This window comes from Fulmarus glacialis, unplaced genomic scaffold (genome assembly GCF_000690835.1).
Source record: "Fulmarus glacialis isolate BGI_N327 unplaced genomic scaffold, ASM69083v1 scaffold42374, whole genome shotgun sequence".
In the NCBI taxonomy this organism is placed as follows: domain Eukaryota; kingdom Metazoa; phylum Chordata; class Aves; order Procellariiformes; family Procellariidae; genus Fulmarus; species Fulmarus glacialis.
Genome location: NW_009209476.1, coordinates 1 through 14,230, shown reverse-complemented (window position 1 = coordinate 14,230; position 14,230 = coordinate 1). Strand labels below are relative to the sequence as shown.

The 14,230-nt window shown below is 38.8% G+C and overlaps 1 protein-coding gene across 1 annotated transcript; it reads right to left on the bottom strand.

Annotated features, from left to right (window-relative positions):
- Positions 1–259: 259 nt before the first annotated feature.
- Positions 260–13,472, bottom strand: LOC104071952 (transmembrane protein 204; the record flags this gene model as incomplete). The annotated part of the gene is made up of 2 exons (XM_009576843.1): positions 260–963; positions 13,317–13,472. Coding segments are annotated over 2 exons (401 nt in total), but the record flags the coding sequence as incomplete, so codon positions are not given.
- Between the last annotated feature and the right edge of the window lie 758 nt (positions 13,473–14,230).

Genomic DNA, 14,230 nt, shown 5'->3' with positions numbered 1-14,230 from the left:
GGCATTTCTGTTTACGTATAGGATAAACCCAAACCTTTGTCTCAGGATACAAAAGAAGTGCCTGAAAAAATGCAACTTAATTCTTCTGCATTCCCTTACTTTATAATTAGAATGGTTAGAGTTGCTTTTGCTTTTTACTGTCTGGGCTATGCTGTGGCTGGGGAGCAGGTGTTGCAGCTAATGAGAAGTTCCTTGAAGAGGGGTGGATGGAAGGACTAAAGATTCATTAAATTTAAACAGCTGTTAAAATCATCACTAATTCTATAGTGAGTTTTCTCCTTTCTCAGATTGCCTGTTAACTCCAAAGCTATTGTCAGTGGTCTCCCATAGCTTTTTACATTATTATTAGGGAGCAGGATAACTTTATGCAGACAGAGAAAATGTGTTCGGTTGCCTCTCTTCTATATTCTCATTGCATACACTCTGTGTCTGCTACAGCTGACCCTGCTAACGTGATGTGTAGCTGTGATGCTCTGTCAGGATTCTGACAATCCAACATTCTGTGCTGTACAGCAGAGGAAGAGGTTATATAAAATTATGTGTTTTATACATATGTATATAGATGGAGCCCATCCAAATAGTAATTGAGGGCCTCTGCCCACAAGAGTGAGCTTTGTGATGTCTTTCAACCCTTAGTTTTAAATTATAGCATATATTTATAGAAAACAACTCCAAAGCAGATCTCCTTGGAGATCTTTCCTCTTTCAAGTCCACTCTTTCAGCACGGTGACTCAACGTAGTCGTTTTCCAGGCCACGGCGAAACCGAGCGGTCAGGGTACGGCTAATGACAATGACCCGGGGTGCCATGCAGTCCTCACGCCTATGAAGGATGTTCCATATGAGAATGGCAGCTGCCAGTGTGGCCAAAAGACAGGCTCCAATGTTCAGATAGCAAGACCAAGAGAGGTTGGTGTATGGTCCGATGCGGTAGAAAGTCACCAATCCAATAACCAGAACAAAACCTGCAAGGAGAATGTGAGAATTATTTTTCATGTGTTATTCCCTTGAATTTCTGTAGTGGCAAGATGCCATAGGCCAACATTCATGAGTCTGTAAAGCCTTTCCATCTCTATTATGATGTGCTGTATGTGTTCTTGAAGGCATATTTGGGCATAATGATATATGCAAAGACTGGGTGCCTGAAATGGAATCTCAATGTTAGGTTTAAATCTGTTCACTCTGATTTAAATTTCTTACTCCTACTTAAATGTATTTCACGTTCTGGATTTTTCCCCATCCTCTTGTCTCACACAGATGTCCTCTTTCTTATTCCCATTGCCAACACAGAAAACTGGTATATTAATGATAATAATAATGAAAATCTTTTATTCAGAATATGGTACACTTATTCTGAATTTTTAAAATGTTTCTTTAAAGCAGGCCTCTATTGTAAACTGCAAAGATGATGAACAGCTAAATATCTTACAGAAATAATTTTAAAAAAGTACAGAAGCTTAAAAAAAATGGAAGGTGAAATAAATGGGACTTTATGGTCCTACTTTTTCTATGCTGGAAAAAAGTGTTATTAGGCAGCAGTAATATCATGCCTCCAGAAGCTACCAAAGGCAAGGTTTCCGTTCCCTTCCTAACCGTAAGCACAGTAGTTAAGTTTCCTAAAAGATAGGTAATATTGGAGTAACAACACTGCACTTGTATAGCATTTCCATCCAGATGTCACAATGTGATTTGCAAAAAAACCTGAAAAAAATATTTTGCACATTCTTTTTGGTAGACACCACTGATAAATAATAATGTTATTTCAGAGATGAGGTGGGGTGACTTTTCTAGTCATGTCCATATTAGAACAAGGGGCAGACTCCGTATCACTTGACTCCTACTTTTTTGTTACTAAGACTGTCCTTTCCTGAAGAATGCATCGGTAAGCACACAATTACTTTTCTGCCCTCTGTTTATTGTATTAGTCTCTCTTCCTGTCCCTACTCTGAAATAAAACTACTTTTCAGCTTTTTAAGAGAAGTAATTTATACATGGGATTAGATTGAAACAAACATACAAAGAGACAAATACGCCTCACTAACCGAAAAAAGGTTTTCTCTTTGTTCTCCTACATACTTCCTTAACCACCACCATAACACAAGAAATATCATTGAGAAAAGGACCCCTTCATGAAGGAAGACTAGAATAAACAAAGGCCCATAAACAGCCAGAGGATTTCTAGATACCATCTTCCTAAGTGCATGGGCAAGGACAAGTCAAGAGCAAGTAAGTCCCAGTGGCTATACGCCGTTTTCTCAGTTAGCCGCGCTGCTTGCAAACACTGTTCCCACAGATCCACGGCAATGCTCTAAAATGGTGTGACACCTGGCTCTGGTCCTTGATTTTCCATGAAAGAGCACATTCTGAGTATGCATTGTATGGAGTTTCTTTCTAAAAAGAGTACTAGTAATGCAGTGAAGATGGAAAAGACACAAATTATATATGGATAAAAAAAAATAGAGGAGGGAAATGAAATACAAATAGGAGGAAAAAAATCAATCACTACTTAAGTAGGCGTGACCCTTTTACTATTCTGAGAGTCAATAATGTGAAGGCTGAATCCCCCTCCTAATAAAACAAGCAATGAATGAGTATTAATTCCGGAGGTGTCTGGCATCCTCAGCTCTCTTGTGTCTACCTAGAAGGTGGTTTGTAACTCAGTTGCTTGCTGCACCTTCTCCTCCTGAAGTAGCACTGTCCCACAGATGGCATGTACCAGAGAGGGTTTGAAGTGAGGCATCTCTTCCTAAGGATATATGAGGAGGAAATAGGTTCTTACAGGAGGAGTAGCTCTTTCCTGCTCTTTTGCCACTCTGCAGTAGCCTTTGCTGTGAAAAAAGTCTAAGGTTCTCTGGATGCATTTTAGGCTGTCGACTCAGTTGTAAGGACAGCAATTAATAACTGCTTGATTTTGTCAGTAAGTCTAGTAGTTATTTAATGGTTCAGATTATGAACCATTAGTTCAGATAAATGAACAAGTTTCATCTGGGAAAAATGTGGCCACATGGAGCACATTGACTTAATTGAGTTGCAGAAATCACTAATGTGTAAAATAATTGTTTGCTAGCACTCTCAAGTTGAGCCTGCAGACTTACTTAGGAGGCCATTTTAATGTTAGCCAAGTTGGAGATGGGATCCCAATACATAGGTGGTCATCTAGCATTATTTCGAAGTATACAAGTTTGAAAGTTGCTTCTCGACTTCTGACTTCTGTTCAAAAAAATACTGAGTTACAGTTGAGGTAGAAAAATTGTGAAGTTGTGCTTTTGATAAAAGCTTAGCTCTTCCTTTTTTTCAGTAATCACTGTTGAATGACACACCCTATATCAGATTATGAATGCTTTTTAAAATCCTGGTCTCTTGAAGCGAGGCAAATGTTATCTACATCCTTGGATGGACTGTTGAAGGCAAATCATTTGTCTTTGAAGGAGTTATTTTTTCTCTATATTCATATGCTTGCTCATTGCCACGTGAAAGAGGAAATGTTCTTTCCTTGTGCATTCAAAATCCTCACTGAAGTTTGCAAATGTTTTTTCAGCATTCACAGAACACTACTTTTGTCCCCAAAGCTACAGTTAATTGTGCTCGCTCTTTTCGATGATGTTTCTTTGAATTGCTTTTGAATTCTCATGACTTTGCTGTTTGGTGTTATCTGGGTCTTGTATGACTTTAATCTATTCTTCATTGTTAGTAGTAATAGCATACAAGAAGATTGCAGCCGAGCTGGGAAACAAAATAGTTTTCCCTCATTTCCAGTGTCATTCTTCGAGTTCAGTTTGTCTTGAGGCACATGGTAGAGAAGAGAGGGGGAGATAAGATCCTGTGTTGTGGAATACATCAGTTTTTTTAAAACTCTTTCTGAGATGGGTCGGTTCCCCATCTGCGGAACCAACATGATAAAATTTATTTTCTCCTGTGCTTTGTTTTGTATTTCAGGGCTTTGGGACCAGAGCATGCTAGTTGTAATATGCTTATAGAGAACGTGCATCTCTACATCTACGTTTGAGGTCTTTAGGTCTTATAATACAGATACACACTGATAGTGCTTTGCTCTTCTACAGGTTGCAGTCCACTTTTCAAAGAATGATAGATACCAATTGTCTCATAAAGGTAGGAAACTGAGAGAAAGGGAGATTGCTTATACCTCCTGCAGCCAAGTTGTGGACCTGTTTCTTTTCCTTCTGGTTTAAAATTCGCAGGAAGGAGGGTATTGAGGTACAAATCAAGAGACCCATCTTACTGATGAGTCTGGCACATGACAAAACTTTGTGTGGTCAGTATTCCTTTTCAGTTTTCCTTTCAGAACTCTTTTCCAGTTCACATACACCTTCACAGGGAATCCAGAAAGCATTAAATAAATTAAAAAAACATGTGAAGCAAATCATAAAACCTTAAGCAGGAAGAACTTTGAACCTAAGCTGTTTGTACCAGTGACCACTTCCAGGTACCTCTAAGGTTATAAATATTAACAACAGTCCACTTTACACTATCTTGCATTATTTGTTTGAGGCTCTCTTGGCAGAGGGAGCTAGGTTCAGGAACACCGATTACACAGAGTAACCCTGATGCTATGTTGAGTCTTGCAGCTTAATTTCCAGTTATTGAATTGTGACTGGTGCTTTCCTGCTGCAGGTTTACAGGTATTTATTCTACCATTACCTCTAGCTTAGAGAAGTAATGGATGATTAGCACTTGCAGTTTCCTTACTGAAAGTCAGGTCTGCTTGTGCAAACCTGCTGGGAAAAACCTTTAGGTTTTCTGGTGCGTGTGAGAGCTGTACTCCCTTGGGCATGAGTTTTGCCCCATTCTTTGCTCACTTAGCCAAGGCAAGAAGCAGTGGTCTATACACATTTCTTTCTGGCACAGTAGAAGTAAATAAATGCTGTAGGAATATTTTCAATATTTAAACTTTTTTCCAAACACCCAGCTTTTGATTAAATTACTTAATTTTTTCTTTCTTGCTTATGTATCACTTATGGCCAATTACTGTCCGAAATGGCTACGCATCTCCATGCTAGAGCGGCCACTTTCATGAGCTCCCTTCCATCCAGTGGAGAAATTATCCACCAGGAAAAAGCACTAAGACTTCCTTGCAGGTCCCAAAATAAAACTATTTATGTTAGCAAGACTATTTCCCTTCGCAGGCCCTTTGCCTGAACCCTGATCAGATGAGCAGCCAGTCATGCAAGAGGCTTTCTCTCCTTTTGCAGTTCTGTGCCAGTGTCTGAGCCAGGGGGAACTGGGAGATAATGGGTTTGAGAGCTCCCCGACTTGGCAGATAGCAGGAGTGAGTCACTGGAGCTCTTGAGTGAAAAACGTAGAATCTGTTTAGAATACTTTGCTGCAGGCTAGACAGGAACTGACATTTAAGAAGAGCGAAAAACCTGATAGAGGTGGGACACTTGGAAGCATGTTACTGTAGAGTTTCCACAATTAGTTTTACAGTTCTACCAGTGTAAGTAAGCTCCAGAATAAAAACGTTACTGTGAACATTATTCTCCAGCATTCTTATTTCATATTAGCATGACCTGACATTGGATTTATAGAGGTAGCAAATCAAGAGCAAAGGGTGAAGAAATCATATTGATCCAAAAAGACTGAGTTTGCATAGGATGATATTTAAATTTCGATGAATGCTGCTTTTGTAAAGATGACGATGTGTGAAAACCTCCAAAGTTTGCTTGGAGAGATTTTGTCTGTAATAACTTAATTAAAATTAAACTTCTTGAAACAAGTGTAGAGTGGTCTTGTATGCCAGCCAAGAATTGAGATGGAACATTTAGCAGCAAGTTTGTTCTCTAAATGACTGGGCAAACACATTCAATTCACTTATTTGTGCCAGCCTGGCCCTTCTCCTTCAGTGGTTCTTCTTTGTTAGGGAAAGCAGATTTTTAAATTTTTTTTTTTTTAATTCCTCTGTTTTCTGGATATATCTGAGGAGTGGTGTCTTCCTAGTTTGGATGAAACCTTATGAATAATTACATGTGTACCATTTGGTTGCAAACCCTAGTGTACTGATGTAATAATACTCAGTTTCTGTAAGGAGAGAGAATGAAACTGAAGTTTGATTAATGTTTTATTTTTACTAACATAGCTAAAGCAGAGTATTTGCATTATATTGGTATCTCCTGTTTTGCTTACTGCCTTCACTGTGAGTGTTATTAGCATTAGGAAATCTTTGACAACATTTTAATTTGTTGCCTTTGAATATTGTTAAATATTCAATTAGTGTATCACTTTTGTGAGAATTTAGTGTAGGAAAAATGGTGCTGGAATTCTACTCCTACTGATGGTTGTGTAATATGGGTATAACTCAGTTGTTAATGTAAATAAACCAAGGCAGAATTTGGCTCTGTATTTGGAACAGTTAGAAGTACCTATAAAAATTAACCTTGTATTAAGAATAGCTTCTGTCTCCATGACTAAAACTGAGTGTGGTGACTTTTCACTTTTTAGATAGGTATTTGTAACATTGAGCAACAATGTCTGAATTTAGTTTCAGTATTCCAGTGAAATACCTGGAGGGAGACAGTTGGCTTCCCAGACTATTTCCCATAGGTAACTCTACTAAAAATAACCAGAAAATTGCTCTACTTGCCATCAGTCTTATTGATTTCTTACTTTACAATACAGTTTGAGGAGGGCTGGAGATGGGAAATATTTCTTTAAATTTAGTTATGAAAATATTGAACATTTTCATCTGTTTTTCATTTCTGTTTTGTAGCAATGACAAGACTTTTACATGCATGGCTGAATTTCCCTGAATTAATTTCATTATGTACATCAATCAATTTCAGATCACTTTATTGTGTATTGTCTAAAGTCTGCACAGAGGCCACATCTTTACTAAAAATCCTGATGAGATTACTTAAAGTACTTTATTTTCCCATAGAGCTGCTGTTTATCTCTAGTTGTTTCCCATCCGTAGCAAAACAAGCCTGGATGGGGGGGCTTTTCCGTTGGGGGAGGAAACAGATAACGAATTCACTAGGAAGACTTTTGGTTGGGACAGTGTTGACTGTGTGAGTGGGGGTGGGTTGGGAGAATGTTACTTTTTGAACTTACATTTCAGATCTGTATACCGAATTTCCTGTTTGACTGTAGCTGGCTGCAAGCCAACTACAGATTTTTAGCATTTTAAAAGAACTCTCATAGTCACTTTTTTTACTTCTGTGATAGTTTTTTTTTCCCCTTGATTCACATTCCTCCTTTTTATTAGTACACTGATAGTACAGTTGAAGAAATCTATGTTATGTTTTTTCTGGGTCGGTAGAAAGTCTATATTGGGAGTTATAATCCTCTTCTTTACAGCTTGTCCTATAGGCTGACTTCTGCTGCCAGGAAGAGGGAGAAGAAGAAAAATAGAGCAGCCAGACTGTTGTTCAGAATTCACAACCCACACTTGTGCAGCAAAACTGCAAACAGGGAGGGGAAATTTTTCACCCCCGTTTTCTACGTACCCTGTAAACATTTACAGGGAATAATTTAGCTGCAATGAGTCACAAGCCTGAATAAGCTGCTTGTAGGAGCTCAACGGTATTTATCAAAGTGAGATAGATTCCCAAAGTGTGATTGCTATAGAACTTATGTAAATGATTAATCAATTGTGTCATCTTGGCACAAGAGAGTTGTTACAGTGCAAGGCAAATGTGGAGCTTCTGTAATAGTTGTGTGCTCTTTGTTGTAGTACCAGGCTGAAAGCTGTAGAAGTATGCTTGCTTTGGTTTATAATGCCACAGACTTTAGTGGCCTTTGAGTTTTCAGTTGTGCATTGTTGAGTACAATAAAAATTTCCTTCCAAGGATTTTGGTAGAACGTAACATCTCTTAGAATTAAGTAAGTTATGAGTAGCAAAGCTTCTCAGGGGCAATAAAACCCTCTTGTCCTTCACTTTTCACCACCGAATTCCAATGGCTTTCCACTTGTGGTGTTCTTTGAGTTTGTCAATCCCTCTTTGTCTTTAACCTGATAAGGTTGGGAAATTTAGTCAGTTAAGGCAGTGAATTCTACTTTGTGTTGGTTGGGAATCTTCAAAGGGAGGTGCAGAGCACTGTTTAACAAATTCAGGTCTACTGACAGTGAACTTGCTTTTCTTGGTTACCTTTTGGAGGTTTCCTTAGAAATGATGCCAGTCCCTGAACTGAAGGTTCAAGCATTCCCTATGAATTAGACATAATTCCTGTTGGGCAGCTGTTTAAATAAGGATAAATGTGCAGATTCCACACTGAAAGTCAGCTGCAAACATTGCTTGGCACCTCGGATTCAGAGGCAGCTGGAGTCAGTGAAAGCTCTGCTTTTGATTGCAGTAAACTTTGTGTCAGACACAGGTAAGAGCCCCTGTCAGCCTGAGCAAAAACAACTTATGCAGAGAGAAGCAGTTATTGACAAGTGATCCTCCTGGAAGTTTCAGTGGTTATCTTCTGCTTCCATTTTTTAAGTGCTCTGTCCATCTCCTGATGCACCAAAGAGTAAGAATTGCGTAACTGTGGATCTAGCTAGGCAACTCAGTTTGAAACTTTTTTAGGAGACATCTCCATGTATATATAATAGCATGTTCATAAGCAATAAAGTGAATATTTGAGTTGAAGAACTTTTCATTTCACACGCTTCTTTCTGCATTACTGCATTATTTCTAATGCTGTGTCCATCATAAAACATGTTCCATATACTTGCATAGCCAAATGATATTTATCTGGTAATACATTTGTTACCATATTTCTAATCAGAATACGTGCCCTTAACATTGACATGCTACAACAAATCGTCTGCTACTTGTATCAGTATTTAGACCTGAAGAATACATGCAGATCTTCTCACTGCTACAGTTATACCAGTTGAAGAGCTCCACACACTTCTTGTGAGCTACCGCCCTTCCCAGTTTGCTGGTTCAGCTGCTCACATGAACCATATCAGTCAAAATAAGTGGGATAGGCTTCCATATTTTAAGATCTTTGCAAATGCGGTTCATTTTGCAAATGCGGTTCATTTTGCAAATGTGTGAAAACATTTTATTGTGAGGTTTGCAGTCCACATAAAGAATGTGCAGGTTTGGCACTGAGGTGAAATAAAAATGAGAAATAATGAAAACATTTAGCACAAATCAAGCAGTCAAGTTCTCTCTTTTTGTTATGACTTTTAGGTTATTTACAGTATCTCATTTATTTGCTTCCTTTTCAGGAAGTATTAGGTTTACAGCTCCATAGATTTCATCTTAGAACAGATCTGGCTTGAGGGTGTCATGAAGGAAAAAGGTGGAAGGAAGTAATACAGAAATCAGGATCACATTGCTATCGTGAATATCTTCAGCTATATTCTCCAATGGCTGCTTTGCTGGTCTGTTCTGCATTAAGATTTTCTGGATATCAACCAATCTAAAGTTATAGTACCCAGAAAGAAGAGAGAAGGTAAATGGTCTAACAATTGTTTGATTTAGGTTTAATAGCACAGAGATGAGAGTATGCGTGAACTCAGATTTCCTGTGATGCATTAGGGGTCTGGGGTGAAATCCACCGTCAGCAGAAAAACACAGTAGGAAAAGCTGGAATGCAATGCTTGAAATTCAAGAGAGCGATGAGATTGTAATTGATTTGTCTGTAAATGACAAGCTCAGTGGAACACAAAGATATTATGTATTAAAGTAATTTAATGCTGAAAATGGACTGGCAAGAATATTAATCATTATGATTCAGGTTTATTCCAATCTTGGACTTTCAGAAACTAGGATGAGATCTAATGCAAGGGGTATTTTATCTGCATTTTCCCCATTATCTTTGTAACATTTCACTCTAAAGTCTGTGATAATCACCACTGTACAAGATTGGAGACTTGGCTAGAGTCCCTTAAGATCTGATCCAGTCTGGCAAGTTACTGCTTGTAGTAGTTTAACATTCTCTGAAGTGCTCTTTATTCCCTATCCTGTTAGTATGGATTTCCCTTTCCAACTGCTCTTCTGTCAGCTCTGTTATCCATCCTATATTCAGCACATTGAGCTTGTAACAGTTCCTTGGAAAAAAACAGAAAACCCAAAACCATCTAGAGGGAAATTTCTGAGCGTTGACACAAAATTCCACATACAACACTGGTTCCATTTTCACCACATGCCTTTTCCAAAGCAAACAGCTTGCTTTCCTGTTAACTGGAAGGTGTGAGGTTGCGGAGCTTTGGAGCTGTGTGAATCCCGTTGCTGTCCCAGGAGCAATGCTGTTTCCTCTCTTCTTTCCTTCCTTTTTGCTTCCTGGGGCTTTATTTTCTGTCAGAGGTCCATCCTTTTTGAATGACTGTCAAATGCTTGTGCAGGTGGCAGAAGTGAAAAAGCGGTGGAGCCTGGAGTCATCGCAAGCTCTAGTGGGATCAGAGATGGTTGATTTGAACTTCTGATAGGATTTGGAAGATAATACTTAGTACACTTAGTTTTCTAAAACAAAAAGGACTTTTGTTCAGACCTTAGGAAACTGTAATGAAAGCCACACATAATGTTTCAGTGGGTAAATTCTGACTAAAAATAAGTAAATTGTAGGTTGACTTTGTGATTCCAAGCCATATACTCAAGCCTTTCTCCATAATATTAGATTTCATTCTACCAGTGACCATTGCAGTTCTCTTCAGCACTTGTTGGCATATTCCAGGATAAAAGTTAGAGATCAAACAGAAGATGGAATTAGAGAGGACATGATTCAAGAGAATTTTTTCTGAAATTACTGTCAGGATGAGCAATTGCAGAACAATTCTCCGGATCATTTGGATTTTGAAAAGGCAAAAAACCGAGGTGGGTACTTGTGTTTTCAGTAACATATTTGAAAGTGTAATCAATAGAGATTACCCAGCCAGTACTCGAGAGATATTTAATAAGATCTAAGTGTGTATATTCTTAAATATTTTTTGCTCTTCTCACACAAATGATCCGTCTGGCCTAAAGTATGCTGGCTTTAACCCCTAAAATGAAGTAGGGGAGAGCTTCACAGTGATTTCTCTTGGGCTGTTTTGCATGGACAAAGTGCTTTTAAATACAAGCTTTGTATCCACCGTTCTGATGTTTTTGCCTAATATTGCTGCTTTACTTTGAAAATAGATGAGCAGTTACCATCTCGGAGTGGAGGCTCAGAGGCTGAGCATTACCTGTGGCTTATAGGATACGGGGCGGCCTCTTTCCTCCCCTTCAATAAAGAAATCTTGGTCTCTAGATGTAGCAGCAATCCTTCATCAGAGCAACAGAAATGCTGGACTTGCTCACAGTTTGCACATGTGTTTTGTCTGATATCAAAGACATTTCAGCCATAATGTACAAAATGCTGTTGCGTGGGCCCAGTCCAGGGAATTTGGTGGTCTCCAAGAAGTCTATTTTATATTGGGATAATGGCAGATACGACGACTCCTCTTTTTTCAAAAGTATACATTCCAGAAGACTTCAGCTAGTTGTTCTGGGTATCAGGAAGGAATTTGTTTAAACATAAAACTTTCATTAAGATAATGAGATGTAAAATGAGTATCATGTTACTGACTGCAAGGCAGAAAACCATCTGATCGTGGTGAAGGAGAGTGTGGCATAACTGCAAAGGAGGATGGGGAAGGAGGCAGGGATAGCCACCAAAGTCATTGCATTATTTCTGCAGATGGGAGACCTTTGATTCATACAGCGCAATGTCTGTCTTTGTAACTGTCACGAGCTGCCAGATCCATCTCTTCACACCTTTTGAACACAGGCAGGCAGATGAACTCCTCGATTCAACAGCTTCTTCAGCCATTCTCATGAGTGTTTTGTTAATCATTCTGACTCTGGCTTTCCTCCCCTCTCCCCTCCCAGCGCTGGGGATTTCAAGGTTCAGCTTGCATAACAGGTAATAGCAGGCATTTCCTCCTCCTGTGTCGGGATATCCTGGCGCCCTTCAGTCTCTCTCTGACTGTGTTTAAAACAGACTCCAGCACAGGAAAAAAAAAAAAGGGCAAAAAAAAAAGCCCAGTCTAAAATTAGCAGCCTTGATAGAAGAAAGGCCTACGGCTGTCCGCTGTGCTGTTTGTCAATGAAACAACACATATAAACAGGGCCAGAATGCATTTCCTCTCTGGGAAAAACAGACATGTCGAGTTTTGGGGAAGATGTGAGAGGGAGTGAGAGTAAAGCAGGCATCACACTGATGATAAGGGAGAACTATCCAAAAGGTATCCAGAGTTACAAAGACCACGGCTGTACATGAAGAGGCGGTAGGGAGGTCTTGTTATGGCAAGGCTATATATCTGTCTCTTGGAAGCACTGACTGATACTCGAGGGTGTCACTGCACCTGGAAGCTGAATCAGATGCTTTGAGAGTTACAGAACCTCTGCAGTCTCCTCCTCTTGTTTGGATTTCAGGTTCATCATCCTTAAAGGGTGTTTATTGCTGTGAGGACCATATTTAAATGACCTAGGTTGGATTTTGATCCTGCAGCAGTGTAAACCTGAGGTCTCAGTAGGTTTATACCATTCTAAATATTCTGAGGTTTTAAAGTTGAAATTAAAATTTAAAATAAAATAATAACCTATTGTTTACATTAATAATAATGATATATTTTTTAATCTGATTGTGCAAGCAGCCTCAATGTTATACTCCATTAATGACAATTTCATGCATGGATATCTTATAGGATTGGATTCTTGGTGTAATGAATACTGAGTGACCTATTTTATGTAGTAAAAAAAGGTATTATTGCAAAATGTTTACAGTTTGTTGCCGCTGCTGTCAATATGGAATTGTGATAAAACCATTTCCTCGTTTCCTCACTCATTTCTGTATACAGTCTCTGTCCATGAGAATTACTGTGGGAATTTTATTTTTAGCAGTCAATGTTATGAATTGACTTCAGCTTTCTTTCCTACGTTGCAGACGTATCTGTCTATCAAAATCCAGCTGATGGTCATTGAGTAAAATTCAGTTAGCTAAAAGCAAATAATCATGTATCAGCAAGACTTAAAAAATTTGCTCGGCCATTCGGCTCTGCTCTCAAACAATTCCTTTGGTATATTTTGTCCTGCTAAATTGTGGGATTACATTGCATCCAGTTTATTTCTTTCATGTTTGCCTTCCTGGTTTCTTAGGAAATAATAAATGCTTGTTTTTCTTGGTTGGCAGAAGACTCATTCTGATATATCCGAGATAAAAGCTTCTATTCACGTACTGCAGAATCTCATGGGGAGAGCTTTTAAGAGACAATGAGTTTACTTTTAGATTTAGGCCTTTTCGCTATTCTTTGTCACTTGAAAGATTTATAAAGTAAGAAACTCTTTTCACCTGGATTTAATAGAAGACTAAGTATTTTTTCCATAAGTAAAAAGAAGTGGACTTACTGGCAAGTTGGAACACGGCAGCTATGGCCTCCTCCCACCATTGGGTATCCTGAGAAATGATAGGTAGCTCCATCAGGCCCAGGACGAAGATGAGCTGGCCAGCAGTCAGAGCAACAGTGGCGATGAGGTTACAAGCACGCATCATGTCAAACTGCACTAGGGAAACACAAGAAGTAAGCATAAAGTTAAAATGATATAACATTGGGAAAAAGAAAATCCTGGCTGAGCAGGTATGTAAAATTTGTCAGTCCATAGAAAATGATTCTGAGACACTATTCCTATTCCCAGCAGTCCCTTACTCTAACTGCATTCCCTGTGGTTTGATTAAGAAAAGATTTTCTTTAGGATGTGTACTGAATCTTTCCTTTAGTTACACAGCATCCCATAGCTATTGCTTCAGCGCAAAACAATCTTGCATGAAACAAGCAGCTAATTTCCAAGGATGGCCCACTGGAGGTGCTTGACTTTTGCCCTGTGAAGATTCTACCTATAATTAGTAGCCAGAATTGTTGGGGGCAGGAATGGTGTTTGTTTTGCATTTGTGTGGCACTGACTGAAATGGAACCTTAGTTCATAAATAGGTTTTCAAGGCCCTAAAATAATCATCCCAAAGACAAATCTATAACACCCTGGATTTCTTTTTCACCTAGTCCATCCATATTGTCCTAGAAAACATCCTGTGGATGTTAATGCTAACATCTTACTGGTTTAAGGGAGCTTTGTATAGAGGATTCTTGACTTTTCCTTCTTTTAACATTTATTAATCTTTTGGGTGCATTGGAAAGACCCTTGTATTTCTATCTGTGTAATGAGGGAAGTGGTTACAATGAAGATGTCAATGGTTGGCAGTTCTGAATGAGGTGTTACGGCATAATTTACATGTATAAGTAAAAAGTTACCTTTTTTTTATATAT